This window comes from Neopelma chrysocephalum, unplaced genomic scaffold (assembly GCF_003984885.1).
Source record: "Neopelma chrysocephalum unplaced genomic scaffold, ASM398488v2 Primary Assembly neopelma1_44, whole genome shotgun sequence".
Taxonomy (NCBI): Eukaryota; Metazoa; Chordata; class Aves; order Passeriformes; family Pipridae; genus Neopelma; species Neopelma chrysocephalum.
The window spans coordinates 2463898-2487728 of record NW_020897703.1 but is presented as its reverse complement, the minus strand read 5'-3'; the positions used below and the strand labels follow the sequence as shown (position 1 = coordinate 2487728).

Here is a 23831-nt window from a genome sequence, read left to right as displayed (position 1 = left end):
TTGCTCTTTTAAACCAAATGAAAACAGGCTGTCATACCGGCATAAAAGATGGTTATTACTGTAGTCATAATAGTCATAATAAATTCACTTTTTGTCTGGCTTGGCTCTCTGTCAGAAACTTGTCACAAACCATCACAACGATGCCTCGTAGCGTTCCCTGACGCAGCATCCAAAATGTCTTCCTTGGAAAGTATGCCTCCAAATTTCCATGTGCATGCTGTTGTTTTAGTTCCTCAGGCCACGTCATTGCATACAGGTAACTATACACCAGGTTAGGAGAAATCCAACTGGTTCTCAGGGAAGTTTTTCCAAGATCTGCCGGTCTATAAATATTAGATCCAAGCCATATTAGAAACTGTCCACCAGAGCACCGTGGAGCAATAATACGACAGTTAGCAGATAAAATAAACACCTTCTGTCTGTGTTTCACTGTCATAAAATCTACTGCTGCCTGCTCTGAGTCCACTGTGGTGAAAGGGAGCATTTGCTAAAAATGCCACAACCTTAATTTTAAAAGAAATTTTGTGGTCCAATGTAGCAACAATTTTATTTCAAGAAGCATCTGGATTTCATTAGATGTTGGTAGAAGTCAGGAAAAGGGGAGAGATAAAAAATGTCCTCTCTGGAATATTTTAAACCAGAAGCATTCATCATGCACAACATATAATCTAACCCAGGGGTTTGGGGTGCCAGTTCAGTTCACTGCAAAGCTATAGCTACTGCAGGGAGTTATTGTATTTATACTTTCAGTGCCTCTGGTGACTTGTAAATGGTGACAGGTGAAAAGTTTCCTTTCTCCTTTGCAGAATTCAACAGTTGCTTGCAGCCTCATTCAGATTCCTTTGCAGCAGGAAAGACTGATTCCTAGGCATTTCCAGGCAGTGATGGGCATTTGCTGAGCCTTTTCCCTACAAAAAACCCTTTACTTTTGGGAAGCCATCACTCACAGGTGATGTTCATGATGGTGTCCTTGCTGCTGGTTCTTCTGCCACCAGCTTAACAAGGTCATGTCTTCTAGTTCCCACCTAATAAACATTATGTAATTTGTTCATTTATACTGAATATATATTTAGTAGACAGACAAATGTAAATTTGAATATGAATCTAAATTTTAAAGTCCCAGATCAAAACACCCCGAAGCTGTGCTTGGATTTAAAATCAACATCAAAAAGCAGTTTTGCAAAGGAAGTCTCATCTTTCAATAAGGCAAAGCAAATCAGGGAGTGATTCTAATGTGTTACCTTCCCTGGAGGTGAGCAGAGTTCACCATTTTATTTATATGCTACCATTTAGGAGAGAATTTGACCTAAAAGGACTTAAAGAGGTAAGCAGTCACATGTTTGGAGTGGCCCTGTGCATTCATAAAAAGAAATGGTCTGTATAGCACTGGACACACCATGGGCCATGGTTTTAAAATTGATTTGATCTGTATATGGTCCCTAATTTAAAGTGTTATGATTTGGTAACTTTTTCACAGCAAAGGTAGTAAAGTATGCCTGGGATGCTCTGGCATATTCTTCCATCCCTAAAAAAATGCAATAATGTTTCTGGAACAACTCGGGAGCACTGAAACCTGCTGGGTGGCACTCGAAGACAACCACAAATTAATCAGTTTAAGATTGTCCTGAGGATGGATTAAGCTTGGGCCATTTCCTATTCCCTCCTGCAGCTTGGATATTACCAGCAGTGTTGGAAGGCACATTTTGTATATCTGAGAATTGGATCTAAAAAGCCATTTAGTACCACTCATAAAAGCCAACTAAGAGCATAAGCACACAAATATTAACTCCTGAGGTCTCACTGATTCATGGTATAAACCTACGCAGACAACAGCAGCTCTCCAGGGAGGGGGCTTTGGCCAATATGCTGAAATCATGGGAGGGATTTTTACAGATGCCAGAAGGATTAGGATGCTCCATTTTCATTACTAAGGACCCACAATGTCTTTGAAAATTGTTCTCCACGTGTTGGTTTCAGTATGAAATCATCTGATGGGCTGCATCCTCCAGTGGGGGTGTATCTGTTTGTTTCTTTTAAAAAACTTGACTGCTTCCAAGAGCAGGAATAAACTCTCAGAAATACCTAATCAGTGTATTCAGATCATAACCAATAAGCATTATGGGTTTTTGTTTCCTGTTCTGTGTTGATTTTTAATTAACGTTGACATTTATATATAAAATAGTTGGTTTTCAAAAGGCCAACTGGAAACCCTCTTGTGGATTACCTCATCCAAGCGCAGATTTTTTGGTGTGCATATTTGCAATTGTTTGAAGGTTTTCCAAGCATGTTCTTAAAGTCACACAGTTTTAAACACATTTATAAGGATGTTAAAAGGTTATGAAACTTCAAAGGGGAAAAAAATGCATTTTACACAGTAAATGTAGGCTTTGCGAGGGACACTAGGTGTGGAAAGAATATTTAGGTCCGTACACTGTGAAGGTTGACACACAAATTTAAGGATACAGCTGCAGTCCATGGATTTGGGGATAGGCACACACAATAGGAATGCTTTTGTGGGATTGCTCCAGCCCGCTTAAAAATCAGTTGCGCTTTATGGATTTTGGCTTTTCTATAAAGAAGGCAGGTTTCTAATGGTCTTAAAGTATCAATCCTTCCCTGAGAGGGTAGGCAAAAAAGAAAAACATTACACAGAAATTAGGAGACCGAGCCTGCTCCCAAAGAAACCAAGGTCAGAAATGGTCTCATTTCAATGGAACAAAGTCTAGTAGTAAAATTTCTGCCTTCCTCTCAAATATTAGTCTTCCTTTCCTTTTCTCCTCATGTGTCTGCCATAGCTCTCATCTCTCCAGCAGCTATGATCTACTGCCAAGATTTCCTCTCCTCTCCGTGTAATTTATGGCCCTGTCATGCAGTTTATTCCTCCACACTTTCCCAGTGTGGATGCTGAGGATACCGAGGTATCTAAAAGCTGCTCACAGTGGAGGGACCGAGCACACGCCCGCCTTTGTTGGGATGGCAGCCAAGGGAAATCAAACCGCAGAATTACTGCGGCAGGTAAAGCTGCACGCTTCAATTAGGCTTTGCAGGGTCAGCATCTGAGCCTTTCAGCTGCAAAACCTCCCATGAGCCAACAGCAGCAGGGAATTCAGGACACTGAGTGGCCTCCTGCCTAGTACTGCTTCCCCCAGCTGATCTATCTCCTTGCCAATGTTTCTGTGTTCCTGCAGGAGTCAGGGGCCTGAATGACACGGCCATATGGACTCAGGCACTAAGAAGCTTAAAGTGTGCTGTCTTTCAACAAGACTCAGGCTCTCAAGTCTCTTGGACCTGGCCTGTCAAACAATCTTAGGTCTCAAACACACGGGAGGTTGATGTTCTTAGGCCAGTCTGAGTGCCAGGCACTTCAGAGGGGCTTAAACACCAGTGCTCTAGAGCCCAAAGCTTTACTACAGAGCCGTCTTACAACAACATTGGGAAAATAGTACTGATTTGCCTGGGACCCTAAGAATTCTCTTGTCTTAAATATTTCTTTCCCATGCACAGATTATCCATCTTCTATAAAAAAGGCCTATCAAAGGTATGTCTCTCTCTTCCCCGTTTATTTTCCATATGAGAAATGTCTCAGGCCGTTTTATTTGATAGAGAGGAAAAAGAGTAATTTTTTAAAGTTATATTTCAGGAAAATATTCTCTAAAGACATGAGATTTATACAGGCCCTTTGCAGCCTTCCATTTCCGTGTCCCTGTGCACCACTGAAACAGAGATGGAAAACTGTCTGTCAGGAGATAAATGCCGTGTGTAACACTTATTTTCAATATTACATATGAAATTTCTGATTATAAGGTTATTGAAGCAACCTACTGTCAAAAACTTTCCCTTCATTTTATGTGGATGTAATCTTCACTTTACACTAATGCACTCTATGGAAAATGTGAATGCTGTTCCTGGAAAGTTAGTTATGATCTCTTCCAGCATTGTGTATAAATCTGGAGAGTATAATCAAATGCAGAAGCAACGTATATCTCCAGACTCTGAAGCTTCTACCTTCACCTATAAATCTTTCAGATGTGTAATGGACAGAAAGTGGGTTTGTACTAGTGTAGCCAGATTAATGCCCTGATTTGATGAGACATATTTAGGTAATGTTTACTTCAATCTCTGCATGACCCGGCTAAGTAAAAATGTGCCTCCAATAAATAGAGCTGGCTTGGGACATATTCGATCAGTACAAACACCAGATGCATCATCAAGAGCTTTGGGATATTTGTTTTTAGCATATGACCACAAGATATGATGCATCTTTGAAAAACTTCCTACTTCACTTAAAAATGATGCTCAGCTTTTTTGGTGTTGCCAGAAGCTATCCTGGACAACATAAAGAGAAACTTTCCTCTCCAGATTGTGTTAAGCTGTTTAGGCTTTTTTTTTTTTCCTTTGAAAGAGCCTTTTTTTCCCCTCTGTCTCCATGTCTACAGAAATGCTAATCATTACCTTAGATCAACCTGCTAACAGGCCTAAATCCTGCTCCATTTAAGAAAAATGTGAATTTTGTTGTTCAGTTCAACAGGCTGGACTGCAATCACTTTATTGTAAGGTAAGGGATTTAGTTTTCCATCCATTACATTCCTAAGTGCCTGCCTGGCCACTGCTCCTGTGTCATTAAAGGAGAGGTATAGCCAAGCAAGTGTAGATTAAACTACCCTTTGACCAGCAGTCAAAGGCGCTGGCTGGCTTTGAGAGGAGAATTCTTCACAAGAAGAGATGTGTCTGAATCGCCAGCTTTCCTGCAAAACACTTTGAAGCTTTAAATCAGTGTGTAAGTGCTTGGAAGGAGTGAAATGGATTCCTGGAATATGAGTACGGCTCCTCGTTTTGAGCAAACTGACTTGTTTTCACTCGTGATGTCCCAGTGGAAAACCTGGCGCAGCATCTCCAGCTCAGCCAACCATGCAGACATCATGGCTAAATTCTATCAGTGAGAAAACATCCATTTGCACAAGAAACTCCTCTGGTGTGGCTGTGTCAGGATAGATGGCAGAAGGAGTTACATAAAATGGTCAGTGAAAACCACGTATAGTTACTTTTACTACAATAATTCGTCATCTCAAGAGCGAGGACACTGCAAACTCCATAAATATTGTCAGAAAGGTAAATGAAGTACATGATGGCTGCTGGAAAAACATCAGCTCCAAATCTGTGAGATTTCATGGACAGACTGAAAATACAAACTTCAAGCCAGCCCAAGATGCAAAGAAACCCCAAAACCAGAACACAGAACAAAATCAAAAAATGTATACAGACTATTATCAGTTTTGAGTGCCAGGGAAAAAAAAAGTCTAACCCACTGTAATCAGCAGTTGAAAGTAAGGAATTAATTCAAGGGATTAATGGCAGAGCAGAGGTTCTCTGAATCAGTATAAAAAGTCCTTTGCCATGAGGTCCAGCTTTCAACCGAAAATTAATCAAAGCACAAGTAGGATGTAACGTAGCCACACCAACAACAGTTAAGTAATGAGACGTAGGACCAAGGTAGTTCCATTTCTCAGCCTGACTCTAGTTGGAGATTTCCAATGGAAGTGACTTGGGAGCTGAAAAATCCTAACAAAACCTATGCGTATATATAGAACCAAAACTCTCCCTTGGCAAAGCTCCACCTACAAGGATCATACCTTTAAGGAGCCCTGACTTCAGACTAAATATGAGCTGACCGATTGACACAGAATGAAACTCCAGCCTGCTTTACTAAAACTTCTTGCTGGAAGCTCATCTTCCACAAGGGGTTTGAATAAGTGAGAAACAGCCCTTCTGCCTTATTCTGGGCCTCTCTCTGGGCTGGATTCCCACCCACAGAAGAGAAAGAGTTGTGAAAGTCCCACAGGAGAAGTGACACTATTGCTGGGCCATAGAAACAGCCAAGTTAAAATAAATACTTCAGAAACCAAGGAACATCTTGCTGGCCAGGAGAGCTGGGCTACCGGAAGGCAGAGGGTGGAAGAGAAGGAAGAAGAAAGTGAGAATACAGACAGGGAAAAGACCCAAGTTCTTCCCCAGAAGCTGGAAAGTAAAACAGGAGGCCAATGAGAACTTCTGGGCAGGGCTGAAAAACAAGTGAAAGTGAGAGCTTCTCTCATCTCTGAGAGTGCAGCCAAAAATCAGGTTACTAACTGTAAAAGAAGAAGAAAGAAAAAAACAAAAAGCAAATCCTTCCAGATTGGCAGAAAAGAACTGTCCACAGTCCTTGGCTCCATATAATGCTGGGTGGAAGGGGTAAGAAGGAAACAGGACAAACTGCAGCTTGGAGCCAAAATATTTTCCTTCTGGATGCTCCTGGCTTAGTTCAGCCCTTTGTGACTCTCAATTTCAACCCATTACGCAGTCCACCATAATAATCATAATAAATGGCTGTTTGCTTGCTCAGTGTATTCAACTTCCTCACAGCAAGCCAAGCTCAACCCAGCACTAACATTTATTTCTGGATTTAAACCAGGCCTGCCTAAAATCAAACACAACTCAATGTGGTTTACCATATTCACTGGGAGAGAATAAAAGGAATTGCACTCAAATACCAGAGTTTGTGGCCAAGTTCACCTCATGCTGCTGGTGGTGATATCACCATTATTTCACTTTGCTTTAGTATTTTTAAAACTGCTGTGGAAAAAGGGAGGGTTTCAACTCTGTTTCTGGGCTTTGAGGGAGATGCAAGTGATCCTAACAACAAGGACATAACTAACTGTTGTCCTTTCATTAAAAGAAAAAACCCTCTATTACTCAAAAGTCAAATTATTGTTAGAAACCCATAATGACTAAATAAAAACAGCCACCAGAATCTGAGCAGGGCAGACATCAACTTGGGAGGACGGCCCTCAGGACAAACTAGTTCCAGCTCTGTCTAAAATAACATCTTTGGAGAGCTGGTGTTCCAAGCCAGGTCCCACAGTCCCGTTTCAACGGTGTTCATGACACATCCTGAAACACGGATTCACTCCCAGAGCTGCCCTGACAAGTTTCCAGAAGTGCCTCAGAACTTCCCCGGCAGGGCATCAGGATGGGGGTTCCAAAGGGTTTAGGGCAAAATGAACAGGATTCAGGCATCTGTGAAACATCTCAAAATGTGATGAAGAACGGGTTTTCAGCTGGTGCTATTTTAGCTATTTTCAAGCTGAAGCTTCCCATCCAGAAGCTTCTCATGGGAACAAAGGACTGTCCCATGCCACTTGCCTGCTGATTCCCATTGTCATGAGTCTCATGAGAGTTCTCATTTTTCTTGACAAGCTGGCATCAGGAAGCAGGGCAGGGTCTCAGTTTCCATTCTTAAATCCCTTGTATGCGATGTAAACACCTCCTTAAAAATCAGGAAAACAAGCAAACAACCCAAAAGCCCCAAAAGAGCTCCTCTGCCTGGATCAGAACGGAAATGTCTTTCCCCTTGCTTTCCAAAGCTGATTTCCCCCCCCAGTTTTGCAGGGAGTGGCTCACAAGGGTTAAACAGTACTGCAGACCCTAATGCTAAACAAGAGCTGTGGTTGTGAATTCTCATTGCTGGCAAACTACAACAGCTCAGGTAGACCAAACTAAATATCAGAATCCACAGACAGCTGAAGAAAAGAAATGCACTTTTCTGCGTCGATGACACCGAACATTTCATTAGGAAGGACTAGGGAGGAGGGAGAAGAGAAGGGAATTTCCATTGAGAGTGCCAAAGATCTAATTAATGCCCTGTCATGAAGCATTTATACCCAATGAAATTCATTTCTACTCTGAGAGCCGGCACAAAGTTACGTCTCACTGAAGCTGCAGTTCACCAGCAGAAGGAATGAATTTCCTTTAAAGAACGATGTTCCGGATTCCTGGACGAGACACTCAGCAGTGAATGGAGCACTGTGCAGTAGAGCCTCAGCAGCCTCAAAGTGAGTTTTGCTGTGACCTAACAGAAACCACAGACTTGAAATTGTGATGATTCAGAAATTTTCAGCTCGCAACAGGAGTTCTTGCAAAATATTTGGGAACTGCAGGAAGCGTTTAATGGTCTCCCTTTGTCAAGGAGAGGAATCCTGACCTCTTCTCTTTACGACTCTTGTTCCTTATAAGTGATAATTTTAGAAGGAGATGATTAAGCCCACGTGGCCTTTTTTCTGAGGTTCCTTCTAGAATAACAAGTGACCTGGCGTGGTCCTTTCTGTGCTGATTCATCTTCCCTCTTTGCTGTTGGAATTTGCAGAGGAATGGCTATGGGGACAGACCGTGCTCCCAGTCATACGTGTGGCTCCCCATGAGCGTGTGCAGTAAAGGAAATCAAGTCGACCCAGTGGAGAGGTTTATCTGCAAAGCAATTCAATGGAGCAACAAAAGTCAGGAGAACCTTATAAGGGCATGTGCCTTTTCTAGCCAAGAGCCAAAAAGGTAGGATTTCAGTAGGAAAAAAATCTGAATAGACCAAGAATATGAATCAGAATAGCCATGGCTAAAGCAGAGGTTTGGGACATTCCTAATCCTTATTTGGATGAGGAAACCATGGATGGGTGGTTTATGAATTCAAACTGATGTCATCCGAAGGAAGACTTCAGGTGACTCTTCCTTTCATTTCCTGTTGGCTCGAGGGATGCACTGACAGCAGGACAGACAAGGAGTTCCATCCATTTCCCAAAATAAATAAGGGACATCTCACAAAGGCTAACAGCATGCAATATAAAAATCACTGCATGTTTGTGTCAGAATTACTGTCAGAGATTCCTTTAGAAGTGAAACCAGGCTGCTCCAAATTGTCTTGAAATACGACTCCTAAGACTCTTTCTGGCTACTAATAAATGATGGCTATGCAAGAAACTAATTTGAAAATCATTGAAAATTGTAATTTTGTTTTGTGTGTTTCCAGTAATGTTTTCTTAAACAAGAATCTTACATTTGTCCCTGTATTTGTGTAACTAATGCTGTGGAGAGAATTAGACACAGTCACGCTCTTGTTGACAGTCTTTTCTCATTCAGTTTTCAAACTGAATTCCGTTTTCAGTTTTGTGTAAATACTTATACTGCCCTTGAAGACCTCAGAGCAGTGCAAAATGACATGAACGGGACTTAAAGCAGACAGAAATGAGGTCATTGTTGATAATTTAACTTTCGTGGGGACGACACCTGGGATACGAACCTTCTAAATGCCATTTGCAAATAGTCACTAAAAGCAGAGGTTTCTTCCTCATGTTTGCTTATTCCACCACAGCCTGTTCCTTATGGATTACCTGTACTTAGCATTTACATTTAAGTAGGTTTTCCCTGGCAAATTTGATGTATCCTAATCCTCTTGTCCTTGAAGACTTCTCATTACCCTTTCCATGTCAGTTGGGCTCAATTAGCAGCCAGTAGCAGCAGTAGGACCTGTTCACATACTCACTGGATCTCTACACAGTAACTGGAAAAATGACCTCAAATTGCCTCCTCACTGCACATATATGTTTCCTGGAAGGAAAACTCTTCTTTCCCAATGATTTCCACACGGTAATGCTTCCTTTGGAGCGGGCAAGGTAAAGTACATCCAACGGTCACATAGAAACATTTTCTGACAATGTGCTTTTCACCTGGCTTTTATCAGAGAATTCCAGCTATGTTGTGAGCTGGAATGTGAGGCTGACACTTCATAGCTCAGGTCTCAGAAAAGCAGGAACACTTTCTGAAAGCAGGTTCTCATTTCAACAAACTGGGTATTTGCTAGTTTATGATGACATGTCCTCCTTCAAAAGCTAATGCTCCCTCTCACTGTGGCCACGTTAGTTCTGTGATTATTTTGAGGGATAACATGTGTCCAGTAACTCAAAAGAAAAAAAAACGGAAAAAAAAAAGGCAGCGCGGTGGATCTAAAAATAAAAATTAGGAAAGGTGGGAATTAGCTCACCACAGCTCACCTCAATTGCCAGGTCAGGTTTCAATTTCCAGTAAGTTTTCATCAGGGAAGCTTGTGTTAATGTATCTGTGGGCACTCCTCACACAGAGGAAAAGAAATTTCTTTGCAAACAGACACCTGACGTCACAACTCCGCGCTTTCCTGGAACAGAGCTCGTACTGGATCCACACTCTGCCTGCTGAAACAGTCTTCATCCCCCGTGAGATACTACTGCTTGCATTCCAGTAAAGATGACACGGTGGGTTTGCAGTAAGTGGAATCAACAACTTGTTCATGCCTAACATGCTGAAGAACTCTTATGGAGACCTGTGAAAGGTCAGCTTAAGATGTTTGGATATACTGTCAACTACTTCACACTCGGGTTTTTCTGAAGAGTTGCTTTAATACATCAGGAACCACAGCAGAGTTTTCAGATTAATAATCCCCTTGCCAAGACAGAGTGTGCTAGAGAGGCATGAAAATGGTCAGCAACACAACCCTCCTGTATGATCTGAACTTAGTGCTGGTCCAGGGGCTGCACCAGAATGGGATGTGCACTGTGCTTTGCTCAGTGGCAGCTTGAGAGCCACAATTACTGTGCACACTCTCTGCTTTGCTGTATTCCTTCCAACTAGGGAAAAGAGAGCCCCCCAAAACAGCAGAAATGGCTATGGGAAGACAGATTGAAGAGGCTGACAAAATTTGTATACAGCAGAGTTACATTAGCTCAACACACTGAAGAACCTTTCTACATAATAAAGGTTAAACACCTAGCATTTCTTTTTTCAGTTTTCTTTTGTTCTCAAAGTTGACTTTGGACAGCAAGAAATAAAGTCAGAGAAAGAGGGTATTAAATTCATTTTGAATGGAATGCAATTGCACCGTTCTTTCCAAGTGAGGTGTGAAAGCTTTTAACCTTGAGTCCCCAGCAGTAGATAAAACATCTATTTCCAGCCCGTATGTTACACCTCACCTTCTGCTCTGTGCAGAACATTATTCCTCCTGCACGGAGCAGTATCCGCTTACAGGCAGCGCTGCTCAGAGGAAAAAAGAAAAGTTTGCCTCTCCTTCCCCCCAAAAAAGGCCATTTTGTTCAGCCAGATGTTGTACAAAATGGCACGGCCGCTCTGCTCGAGGGGGGACGGGCCTCCCACCCCAGCGAGCCCGGCGGGGCGGTGGCGGCCCCCGCCCGGCCCCCGGCGGCGCCGAGGCCAATGGGCGGCGGGGCGGCGGCGGCCGCCTCCCCCCGCCCAGCCCGCCCTATATAGCGCCCGGGCGGCGCCGCCGTCCCGTCCGTCGGGCTGTCCGTGCCGAGCCGAGCCGTGCCGAGCCCAGCCGTGCCAGGATGCCGGGCCGCACCGTGTGGCGGCTGGCGCTGCTCGCCCTCTGCCTGGGGGCCGCGGCGGCGGGGGGACATCGCCGCGGAGCCGGCGGCAAGAGCCGGCGGCAGGCGCAGACCCAAACCACGTCGGTGCCGCAGGGCACCCCCGCGCAGGGCAAGCGTGAGTACCGCCCGCGGATAGGGCAGGGCGAGGGCCGTGCCACGGGAGCTCCGCTGGCCCCGGGGGGCTTCGTGTGCCCCCCGCGCTCGCCCTGGGTCGCCCCTCGGCTCGGCGGGACCCGCACACGTGTGCGCTCCGCGCCCCTTCCCTCCCGGCTGCTGCCCTCGGTAACGCCGAACTTTGCCTTCTCTTCCCCCTCTGCATCTCCCTCCTCCTCCTCCTCCTCTCCCCCCAGAGACCTGCTATGACAATGGAAGGTACTATCAGATAAACCAGCAGTGGGAGCGCACCTACCTGGGAAACACGCTGGTCTGTACCTGCTACGGTGGGAGCCGAGGGTTCAACTGCGAGAGCAAGCCCGAACGTAAGTTGGTGGCCCCTTTTGTCTGCATCGAGACCCCGGCATGGCTTTTGGTGCCGAGTAAGCTAAGCCTTGTACGAGTTAGAGCTGGCAGCCTGGGTTTTCCGCTGAAGTTTGGTGCTTAGGGTCAGTAATGGGATCTACACTCAATTACACTGAAGATCTGGCTTGGGATTTTGAGAAATGCTTTTCATTAGTGATGGGCCTGCCACCAGAATCCTGAGCCAAACATCACTCATCTCTGTGGAGGATTGGATCTAAACATTAATTCTGGAGCCAAACCTCTTCTTTATAATGAACTGAACTGACTCCTGGACTCGCACGGGGAAGTTCAAATCTGGAGTCACTTTGCAGCTCTGGCTCTGCGCTGTTTGATTGCTTCACCCCAACTTTTCATAGCTGTGCGGTGTCGTCAGCTTGTTTAAAAATATTTCAACTTACAACTTTCCACAGCCCCCCGGCCGTGCTGTGAGCTTTCTATAATTGAGTGTAAAATGAGATTGTTTAGTCTGTGCAGAAAAAGTTTAGGTAACAGAAAGAAGTTGAAATGCGAGGTCTGCTGGAGGATGCGTCTCTCCAGGATACAGTGTAGTTCAGATTATCAGATGCAATCTATCTGTATTTATTGGTCTGAAGCCACTGGTTTGCTATAATTCCTTTATGGTGCTCTGGAGATAGAAGACTGAAAAACTGGTTCCTGGCTGATAGTGTTCTTATAAGACAGATGGGAGCGTCCCAGCCATCTGTTTTGCAAGGCTCGTGTGCTGCCTGCCTCAGGGCTAGAGTGTTTTAAGGAGTACTCAGTCCCCTTACTCCTCCATAAAAGGGGATTCAATCTACCTTTCCTTCCTCTGCAAAGATTCCCAAGTTTTAGAGTTTCAAAGTCCAATAGCAAGTTTCTCTTTATGACACAGTGAACTTTATCTGTCCAGCAGTGAAGAAATTTGAGCTGTTGCAGATCTTGAGTTTAGTGGCAGCACTGACATTCTGTAGTCACTTACTCATGCACAAGTGTGAACAATTCACAAGTAGTGAACTTTGCTGTTGACTTTGGTGGGACTGCTGCAGAATTTGGGATTAATACACTCAATTTTTGCCAAGTCAGAACAAAGAGGATTAGCATGACAAAGCACACAGCTTCCAGGGGATGTTTGCTCCCTCCTGTCTTCTGTACTGTTGGCTTCAAACAGCTGGGATTGATCCTTTCAGGCATTCCTGTGATGTGCCATGCAGCAACTTCTGGCTCACTGGGGGAGGGAAGAAGAGGTTATTCAGCATCATGGGGACCTTGAGGAGGCAAATTTCACCCAACTTCCTCTGTGCTGCTTCATCCCAGGAAGGAAAAGGAGACTGATAGGTGTTTTTCCCCAGGAAAAAAGGAGTATCTGTGTGTGGAGGCGAAGAATGTGTGTTGCTGTTGACTGTACATGTTACTGGTGTGGTTACATGAAGTTGATTTTTTTTTCCCCCCTCATAGCTGAAGAGACTTGCTTTGACAAATACACGGGATCCACTTACCGAGTAGGGGAGACCTATGAGCGCCCCAAGGACTCCATGATCTGGGACTGTACTTGCATTGGAGCTGGACGTGGGAGAATCAGCTGCACCATTGCCAGTATGTAACTAAAAGCCTATTACTAGAGATATTGTTCCTTGGTGTCATATTTTCCAGAGCAATTTACACAATATTCCCAATGCCTATTAGCTGGAAAGTTGCAGGGGAGGTTGATCCAAAGCCCGCCAAAATTTTGGAGTTGAAAGTCCTTGCCTCATGTACATACACTTGCACAAGCAAATTCCTCTTTTAAGAAGTCAAGTGCTATGTGTAAAAACATAGACCAAATTTTACTGTTGGTGTCCAGCCATACAGGTTAGTACATTTACTATATACAAGAGTGTGTTGCATCTCCACAGGCACACTTTTGAAAGTAGTTTTTCTGACTGGAAAAAAGAATGAGTGTCTGCTCTGCAGCTGGTGAGTCAAAATAACGCCATCAGCATTAATGGGACTACTCAGAATACATGATAATAAATAAATGCCCTGAGAGTCAGTCCTCCATCCTCCAAAAATGTCATCCAACACTTGTCCATAAGGGAACTGGGATTGGATATCCAGACAGCAGCTTAATGTGTTTCTGCAACTCCTTTTTCACTACCCTGAGCCATACTTTCCTTTTGATCTCGCCTTACTTCCCTTGGTCCTTTCTCCCCAGCTCCCCTTTCACGTCTCTGTCTGGAAATCCTTTCCTTATTGAGTCACTGAATTGTTCACAATTTCCCTTCAGTTCATAATTACACTTTCTATGAGCACAGATGAAGATCACTGTGTCAGGACTTCTAGACTGAGATTTCAAAGTCTCTGAGGCACCTTTTGAAAAAAGTCTTGTTCTTAAAAGTATCCAGTTTCTTGTTTAAGACACACATACTGATCCTATAATAGTGTTGCCACAGAGGACTCGAAAAACCAGCCATCATTGTAGCATGTGAAAAAAATAATGCATTGAATCTAACAAGTAGAGTGGAGCCCTTCTGAATTTAATGGCGTTTTATTGAGCAGGGATGATAAGTGTTGTAAGAAAAGAAAGAGTCAGTAAGGAAATTGCAAACAAAAGAGCAGTCTCGTTTCCTCATCATCAGCCTGGTTTAGGGCTCACTGGAGAGTCTCACTGACTGCAACTGGCTTTGAATCAATCTTCAGAGCTCCTAGATTCCCTGCTTTCATAAATGAGCCTACAGAACATTTAGTGGCTCCTAATAAAGGATGGGATGTGGGTTTTTTCCTTTTTTTTTTTTTTCATTTCTGTGGAAGAAGACCCTGTGTTTGCAAACGGCCCTCACCGTGTTTCCCTCCCTCACACCAAGCACCTGCTTATACTCCACATGACGGCCTGGCCACCATGTCCCTCATGGATGGCCACAGAGAAGCCTGAGTGGCATCACTGCTAATAAGATGGAGGCAAACCCTTCCTCACCAGCCTGAGAGAGGGGTGTGAGGGAGAAACAGCACCTCCTCAGGTCCCAACATTCCCCTTTCACCAGCCAGGCCTTGGCTGTGGTTTGGAGCATGGAGGGGGTTAGCTGAAAGGAGAGAACAGGGTCTGGGAGGCAAAGAAAATGGCGGTGCCTGTGGAAAATGGCGAGTGCCGTTTTATAGGGTGATAGAGGAGGCAACCACAGCCTGTCCACCTCCTTCTCACTGCCCCACTCCTCCTTGCCTCCCTCCAGCCCAGCTGCCCCTGCCCAGGTGGCCCTTACCTTGTCCCTGCCATGCTGTCCCTGGCGTGTCCCTCACCTCAGCTCCCCTCTCTCCCTCCACAGATCGCTGCCATGAGGGCGGCCAGTCCTACAAGATTGGCGATACCTGGCGCCGGCCCCACGAGACAGGCGGATACATGTTGGAGTGTGTGTGCCTGGGCAATGGGAAGGGCGAGTGGACCTGCAAGCCTGTGGGTGAGTGGCTGCTCCTTCCTTCTCCCTCAGCACAGTCAGGGTGTGTGGCCCCTTCCTCCTTCCCTGAGGCATCCCCATGTGGGAATGCCCTGGGTGGGCTCTGATCCCCTTCCCTCTCATAGCTGAGCGATGCTACGACAACACGGCCGGGACATCCTATGTGGTGGGAGAGACGTGGGAGAAGCCCTATCAGGGCTGGATGATGGTGGACTGCACCTGCCTGGGTGAGGGCAGTGGCCGCATCACCTGCACCTCCAGAAGTAAGTGCCAGCCTGACAACTGCCAGCTGCTCCATTTTATTTATTTATTTTTCATTTATTTTCTTATTTATTTTTGTCCTGCTACCTTTGTCTGTCCTGTGCAAGTGACAGTAGTTTTAGAGGGATGGCCACCCCTTGAGAAGTGGCAGGGAACAGACCCTTCTGAGGGCAGAGGGGAGTGTGTGGTGCCCCACTCACCATTTGGAGTCTGGGAATATACCTCAGAGCTGGTGATCAGTGCTGGTGACAGGGTGGCTGGATTATTTGGGTGTTTAATCTCATTTAGAGGGAAACGTTTAAGGAACGTGTGTGTCAGCTGAGTTGCAGTCAGGCATCTCCCAGGAAGTTGGGCAAACCACAAAATGGCAGAGGGTTTACCTGGTAGCTCCATTTCTGTGTTTTTAAGGAGCCTCCTGAGGGACAATTAGGTACTTTTAAAGATTCCATTCCTGTTCCATCAGCACAATCTGCCAGATTAAAATAGTGTATTTTTTTCTCTATTACTGTTTGATTCGTGTTAGCTAAACCAGGGTTTGTTTTGTCTGCCCTACCCTTTCATCTGTCAGTTCTCCTCCCTCCCCTGTTTGCATCACAGGTGATTTCCCCCCCCCCCCAGTTTTTGCATCACTGAGGGACATCACTGTAAATATTCCATTATATTTGTATTTGCAAAGCAAACAGGGCTTTTAAAATCCAAAATCTTGCTTGTTTATTGACCTTCTGTTCCAGTTCTGTTAGGAGCAAGCTCTGTGGTGGAGCTATCTCTGTTTTATACCAGTTGTCTCAAGAAAATTTAACTTTGTACCTTATACCTTGGTTATGCAAAGTTTGAGAAACTCCTCTGTAGCCTTTCAATTGCCTCATATTCAGTTGCCTCAAGGTACACAAATAATGGCTTTCTGCTGATATAAACAGCAGACCTGTAAAGAACTAAAACACTGAGGAGGGTTGGGATTAATACTGAAGATCTGGAGAGACCTGGTCAAGAAATAAGCTATAAAAATCAAACCAGCCTTGACAATATTAAATCTGTTAAAAACACATGGGGAAAAAATCATTAACTGTCAAATGGGAATGAATAAAACAGAATGTGTTGTTTGTGAATTTTGGAGGAGTTATTATTACTAATAAAATGTATTTGGCAGTAGCTTTCTTCCCATAACTCAGGTCTACCCTGTTGTATTGTAGGGGAAATTGCAATATAATGACCTGTTCGTTTTTCATTTTGTTTTCCAATGGCAATCAAATAGAGAAATTCAAATTTATGTGTGTAAAATGATACCTGTAGCCCACAAAGTGGCATTACACTTCAGTGTGTGCTGCTGCTGTTTATCTTTTATGGCCAGCATTTTCCGGAATCACAGCTGGTTTCTTGGGAGACATTTCAGCTTTTCATTGTCTAACTTGAGAAGAGTGTCCTTAAGACAGGTTTTTTTTCACATTTGCTAAGTGACATCGTGAGGAATATCTGAATAAATGAAATTGGTGAGGAATACCTCACCAATTTACCATTCCTCTGGCAAATACTCAATTTTTGGTCACTTTAGCACTGCAAATTACTAACATATTTTCTACATTCATATTCTGTCCCATGTGCTCTCTCAGCAATCTGGCTTAATGCATACATCCTTCCACAGTTCTTCATAAATCCATGTTCATTGATCCATGATTATATTTGAGCCACTGTATCAAGTTTCCCTTGAAGGAGTAGGTAAAATGTTGTAATGGAAGAAGAACTAGTTAATCCATGTGGATCTGGCATCCAGACAAAAGTAGTTTGTTACACTGTCCTTTGAACCCATTTACTCAATTCATTGGGGGCTGTGGGTTATTAGAGACAACAGGAAGATTTAGAAAGTCTAGTATTCTGGTGTGGCATGAGCAGCTTATATTAACCTGACTTCAGCTTCATGCATACTTCTTTTGGAAGAAATGGAATTTAACATACTACCCTCAAACAGGTTTTAGTTTCTTCCAGCTGAAAGGGAGCCCTGAACAGTGTATAGTGTGAAATGACCTGGCTAAAAGATTTCTATTTTCAAAAACAACAACACAAAAAGGGCATTAAAGCAAGTTTAGGCTTTAAAGGTGTATGCTAGACAGAATGGGTTTAAAATGGCTTTTAAATAACTATCAGGAATGTTTTCAATATAGACCATGGTTTTTCACATTGAATTTGAACACAGCTTACCATGTTCTCACTGGGAATGTTATGATGCTCATTTTGACAATGACTACAAAGTGAAAGTGCAGTTCTGGAAATAAATTGGAAATTTCCCTTAGGCTAAAGCACCAGGATTTTCAGATGCTCTCAGCCTGTGCAGTTTAGTGCAGGCTTTAGTGCATCCAGGGCTCGTAATAGAGGGCTACAGAAAATGCAGTGGGTTTTTATGAACTCCCACTTGTTTGATAGCGTCGGTGGTTCAGTGCTAGAAACTGCCTGGCGAAGCCATCCCGTGCAGACACAGCTAACAGGCATGTTCCTTACACAGATCGGTGCAATGACCATGACACCAAGACTTCCTACAGAATTGGGGACAACTGGAGCAAGAAGGATAACCGTGGAAACCTCCTTCAGTGCGTCTGCACCGGGAATGGCAGAGGGGAATGGAAATGCGAAAGACACACGTCCCTGCACACAACCAGCACTGGTAAGTGGGGCATCATGGCGTGTAATGTAGGGAAAGGGACAGGGAATGGCACTTTTTGAATGGCTAGGACCTGGAGCTGAGTTGTTCCATCCTAATTTAGGTATGTAATTGTCTGGAAAAGGTCAGTAACAAAGAGGATCGGAGTTCAGGAGATGCTCCTTGTTTGTACGTGTGGAGACAAGATTAATTCTTACCTTGGTTTTGTGCACAAATGGGGCTTGCACGTGCAGATGGGATTCCCTGCACAATCACAGTGCAGTAAATCACAGCTAGGGCCCTGCATCCACAGGAACTATCTTTGTCTTGGAAGCATGGCACTCCAAGTTAATATTTGAACTTTATGTATTCGCCTCAGGGTAGCTTTCCTGAAATGTCTTTAATTTAAATCCCAGAGACCATCTGGTTTCTTTGACATGATAAATATACCTACTAATGGCTGAGCTTTAAAAACCAAAAAATGTCAAGGAATGTATACAATGCTATTTGATACATGTACATGAGATAGTTTGTAATTTTGGCATGAAATATTACTTAGTTTATAGATAGCATATTTTTTTGTGCCCAAGGTTTAAGTGTTCAGCTCCTAAATTCTTTTTTCTGTCATTTTAAGTATCTAGGTTTCTTATCAGTGAGTGCAATGTAAGACTTCTCTTTTCCTGCAGTACCTGCACTAAATTTCTCTTGGTAAATGACCTTTAGCTGTTTGGTACCAGCAGGTTAACTTCAAACTCTCATAAGGTCTAAACTTCACAATGCACAACACTTCAAGGGTGCCAGTGTTTTGTTTCCATTATTATTTCCCCTATTTCAGCAGAGCTGAATTTGTGGAGGTTCCTGTGGGAATCATTAACAAAAATTTACATGATGTAGACAACAGGCCTCTTTGAGTCAAAGTTTTTGGCATGTTATTTGTAATAATAGTGAGAGACAAAGCTTAAGAATTCCAGAGTAAATGAATACATTCGTAGTTTGGGGTTTTTTTTCAATGAAAAATTCAAAATTAATCCTTTTTGCCTTACCTTCCTACTTTCATGATATTTTTTTCGTCTTGTCATTGATCTAGGTTTTTCTGTTTTACATTTCCTTCAACTCAATTTTTTTTTCCCCCCAAAATAAACGGCTTCTAAACAATTCCTGTGAAAAGCAATTTCTGAATCCTCTCTAAGACCACTCCACAGTGTTGGAAACTAGAGGCTATCATTAACATAAAGGGGAGTCATTCTTCTAATTTTGAAGTTTGCTAAGTGGAATAATTAGAATGTGTCTCGGGGCACCAAGAGAGTTGTACCTTCCATTTGACGGAGTGCCTTAGGTTTTTTTACCCCAGCATTTAACTGAAGCGTTCTGCTCTGCAGCTTTACATCCCACATCTCCCTTCTCTCCCGTGTCCTGCAGGATCTGGCTCTCCCAGCTTCACCAACGTGCAGACCGCGCTGTACCAGCCCCAGCCCCAGCAGCCACAACCTCAGCCCTACGGGCAGTGCATCACTGACAACGGGGTGGTCTACTCTGTGGGGATGCAGTGGCTGAAGACACAGGGCAGCCAGCAAATGCTCTGCACCTGCCTGGGCAACGGAGTCAGCTGCCAGGAGATAGGTATGACTTTGTGTTTGGAGCCTGTCCAGCCCAGTGAGGGCTTTAGGACTGCCCCGTGGCTTAATTTTGAAGTAGACTCTTTTGTGTGTGTATTAGAAATGTCATCTGAGGAAATACTGGAGAAAGGTGCAAGGGGTGAAGGAATGGTTGGTTTGGTTATCTAAAGCCTGGTTCTCTGGGGCAGTAATGTTTCCCATTGAGTTATATATAACTTTCTGAGGGAAAACAGAGCCCTTGGGGAGCAGCATTAATAACTTTATTCAAATGGAGCTGCAATAATATATGTTCAGAAAAGAATGTAAAAGAATGACACAGCTGTGGGGTTAAGTTGTCTGTTGGTGTGTGTTGGCCCGGGTCCATGGCAGTCAGTGTGGGTTCCCAGCAGCCAGTGACTTGGCCTAGAGGGGCTGTTGCTGTTTTAGAGCCCTGAGATTTGGGGATTACTTTAAACCAGAGTCTAATGCTGTGATTTGCTTGTTTTAAAGCTGTGACCCAGACATATGGTGGCAATTCTGATGGAGAGCCCTGTGTTCTGCCTTTCACCTACGATGGAAGGACCTTCTATTCCTGCACCACTGAAGGCCGCACAGATGGGCACCTCTGGTGCAGCACCACTTCCAACTTCGAGCAGGACAGGAGATACTCCTTCTGTACCGAGCAGAATGGTAAGTGCTTCTCACAGGATCTTCACATGCACGTAACCCTTGTGTCGAGATGGAGGAAGGAGCAGAGAAAACAGGAACAGGCTGCCTGACCCATTCCAGCAGTCTGGAGGGACTCTGTGCATGCCTCACAGCAGGGCAGTGCTGTGAATGAAGGGCTGCCTGGTGACAGAGCACTTGGGTGCTCTTGGCATCTTTGGAGGGTGCTCAGGGTGCTACAGATGTACCTTTTGAGTCCTGTTCTCTCTTCTCTGAGCTGACCTTAGAATGGGAGTACCTGGTCAGGGTGGAGCTTTGGTCTAAAGGACTTTGGCTTTGTTTGAATGACTTGCTTAGGGCAATGCCCATATTAGGCTGTGAAGAGGAGGATATCCATGGAGTACAGTTGTGCAGTCCTGTTACTCCCTCCATCCTGGCTATCTAGCCAGGCTGCCATATATAGCAGTGATCTTAATGTGATTTGTGGTCTCTGATCAAGAGCTGGGGCATGACTAATGCAGCAGCATTCCCTCTTGTCTGTGCATGGTCAGTGTTCCTTTCCCAACACAGATCTACCTGTGTGGTTGCACTTCCTGGAAAGCCTGTCAGGCATCCATGGAACAGTGTCCAGGCAGCTTCTCTGGGGTCTGCCCCAGGAGAGAATTTTTCATGTTGCCACATGAAAATGCTGCTGCTTATACCACACAATCTTTTTTTAAAAATTCTGTTCTACTTCATTTGTTTTTTTTTTCCTGATAAAAGTCAAGCCCTTCTCTGCAGCACATATAATATTCTTTGTTTTTTTTTAAAAACAAACAAACCACCCAAACAACGAAACCCCCAAAAACACTGTCCACACACAAAAAACTCTGTCCACACGCATATTCTTGTTTTAGTGAGGCTGCTTGTGATACACTGTGGGAAAAGAGAAATGTCAATATAGAAAGACCTCAGTAAATGCCTCCTTGTTTCCCGTTATTTGTAAAGCAGAGTTGCCCAAGAGGTGATTAGTTCAGGTAGATTACAGCCCTCTTTCCACTGCTGCTTGCAAAACATGAAGTTTCCAGCCTGCAGAGAGGTTTTGGCTTGTCCTGTTGTACATAACTGAACTGTAACCCTTCCCTGAGGGCAGAGGTTTTCCTCAGAGCCCAAGGGAAGTAGCCTCAGTGAGGTAATACAGGTATGCTGGGAACTGTGAGTTCATTTCATTCCCTAGGCCTTGGGACAAAGTCTCTGCAAAGCTACTTCCCAAACACAGTAAGCTTTGGTTTTCCCTGGTCCCCAGGAATTCCCATGGCTGACTCTGCAGCTCCTTCCGAAGCAATGCTTGAACTGAACTGACCTTGTGCAAGGCTTATGTTTCCACATCTGAATTAATTAAAGCCAAGAAAAGAGGCCTGTGAATAATACACAGGGCGCACGTGGGAAAAAATATTGCTAGTGGCTTTTTTTCCAAGCTCTCCCATGCCTGCGAGGGGAGAGTGCAGGCCTCGTCTGCAGCTGTTTTCTTTTTGCTTTTGTACAGTTTTGGTGCAGACACGGGGTGGCAACTCCAATGGTGCTCTGTGCCACTTCCCCTTCCTGTACAACAACCGCAACTACACCGACTGCACGTCGGAGGGACGGAGGGACAACATGAAGTGGTGTGGGACCACCGAGAACTATGACGCCGACCAGAAGTTTGGGTTCTGCCCCATGGCTGGTAAGGCTGAGAGCCACAAGGGGATTGGACTGCAGTGCTTTGTGCAAGTGAGGTTTTTATCTGGCATCTGTCAAAGCTTTTCCCTCATAGCTCACCACTTCCTCTTGCCTGACCTGTGGTTAGGAGTAAGTCTGGAATTATAATATCGGTGTGTTAACCCTGAAAATGGTAATAATGTCAAAAGACTGTGGTCCATTCTGACCTTCCATGCTCATCTCCGTGATGTCAGCAGGGGACATGTGAGAGGGAGTGTGACTACCAATTCTGAAATGAAAGGCCTTTGGTAACTGATGTAATGTAGAATCTGAGTCCTTAAACAGCTTGTGGAACACATAGGTCTTCAAATGGCCGAGTTCAGGAAGGTGTGTGTGGAACAAGAACTGATTCTTTCACATGGCACCCCTTGGACATGGTACAGGAGCTATTTCTAGAAGCTTTCAAATAAGAATTAAAATGAATTGGGGTCTCCTGCAAGGGGTCTCCGCTTAGACAATGTCATCACCCAGCTATTCCAAATTGAGGGGGTACCTAAAGCTTCCTTGTTAAGATGCAGGAACCACTACATGGTGTGAAGGGGTGTTGCAGATGGTCTCGGCCCTCAAGATCTTGTTAATTCTTGCCATATAAAGTATCCTGTTGCTTTCTTCTCACCCAGCCCATGAAGAAATCTGCACAACCAACGATGGTGTCATGTACCGTGTTGGGGACCAGTGGGACAAGCAGCACGACATGGGCCATATGATGAGATGTACTTGTGTTGGAAACGGCCGTGGAGAGTGGACCTGCATTGCCTATTCCCAGCTCAGAGGTACTGACTTGCACGATGGTATCACCACTTTAGTCTAAGGGGGGTGGTGGGAGAAATGGATATTCCTTTCCATCGTTCCGAATTTGAGTCCTTGCTCAAGAACTGTGTATTATCAAGCTTTTCTTTTGAGAAGGAAGGGAATTAGAGGAGCTGTGAAGTTTCTGCTGTGTTTATGTGCTGGAAAAGTATATTCCAAACTTTGCAGACTATCAAGCAGAGACAAACCTTGATTAGCTTGATCAGTAGATATTCCTTCCTTCTTTTGTCTACATTTAAGAATTGGTATTGCTGTGACTTTATGGAGAGCTCAGTAGAAGCACCTCCCCCCCTCAAGAACAGACAGAACTCCAGACTAGTCTGAAGTTTGAATGCAGAACTGTTCTGTTTTATTGTTCTGCCGTGAAATTTTCAATTCCTTTGTGCTGGATTAGCCCTTTGCTGGCTAATCTGTATGAAAAGTTGGCAGGAAAGCACTGAGATTGCTCTTATTTATTTACTTATTTGTATGAGTGGTCCAAGTGGAGAAGTGCTTAAGCAATACCAAAAAAAGAAGACTTAAAAGCACAGACATTTGATCATCCTACAGCTAGCTCACAGCATTGGCTTCATGTCTGGAAAAGGCAGGGGGGTTGCTGTCAAACAGCCAAGAAAGGACTCTTAACACCACTGCTGAAATGGGATATAATTTATAGGGAAAGGCTTACCCAAGGGCTTTGGAAGGGATTTTTTAAATGTGTTTCCTTCAGAACAGTGGGAAAGGCACTGCTCAAAGTTCTGTTCCGTGGAACTCCTTTTTCCACTTACACAGCTGGTTCTCTGCAGTTTCATTCTGGAGTTAAAGGGGTCTTTCTTGATGAGGAGAGTAGAGATGCTTTGTTTTTTCAAGAGGCAAAGGTTATCTAAGTAGAGCTGTTTAAACACAGCAGCCAGACCTTGGCGCCTCCAGGAGAGTCTGAGCACTCCTTGGTCTATCCTGACGCTGTGCCCATGGTGTGGGAAAGTATGATGGGGAATGAAAGCCTGGAGTC

General features: G+C 44.3%; 1 protein-coding gene and 1 long non-coding RNA gene across 8 annotated transcripts in view; one reads left to right on the top strand and one right to left on the bottom strand.

Annotated features, from left to right (window-relative positions):
• The window catches only part of LOC113965129, a 172934-nt gene extending 157062 nt beyond the window's left edge, over positions 1-15872 (bottom strand). The window contains exons 1-2 of one of the 2 annotated variants that reach the window (XR_003533453.1): positions 15604-15872; positions 11629-12942 (exon numbers count right to left, since the gene is read on the bottom strand). This is a non-coding gene — a long non-coding RNA (uncharacterized LOC113965129). Of the gene's footprint in view, positions 1-11628; positions 12943-14950; positions 15023-15603 lie in introns of those variants that run through there. The other variant, XR_003533452.1, reaches the window with a different exon arrangement.
• The window catches only part of FN1 (fibronectin 1), a 53454-nt gene continuing 40776 nt past the window's right edge, over positions 11154-23831 (top strand). For all 6 annotated transcript variants that reach the window (XM_027678024.1, XM_027678027.1, XM_027678025.1 and 3 more), the window contains exons 1-10: positions 11154-11334; positions 11570-11698; positions 13173-13310; positions 15014-15145; positions 15268-15405; positions 17898-18056; positions 19452-19652; positions 20138-20317; positions 21819-21995; positions 22651-22803. In XM_027678024.1, coding sequence (XP_027533825.1) covers positions 11178-11334; positions 11570-11698; positions 13173-13310; positions 15014-15145; positions 15268-15405; positions 17898-18056; positions 19452-19652; positions 20138-20317; positions 21819-21995; positions 22651-22803 — 1564 coding nt within the window. In that variant the 5' untranslated portion in view covers positions 11154-11177. The remainder of the gene's footprint in view (positions 11335-11569; positions 11699-13172; positions 13311-15013; positions 15146-15267; positions 15406-17897; positions 18057-19451; positions 19653-20137; positions 20318-21818; positions 21996-22650; positions 22804-23831) is intronic.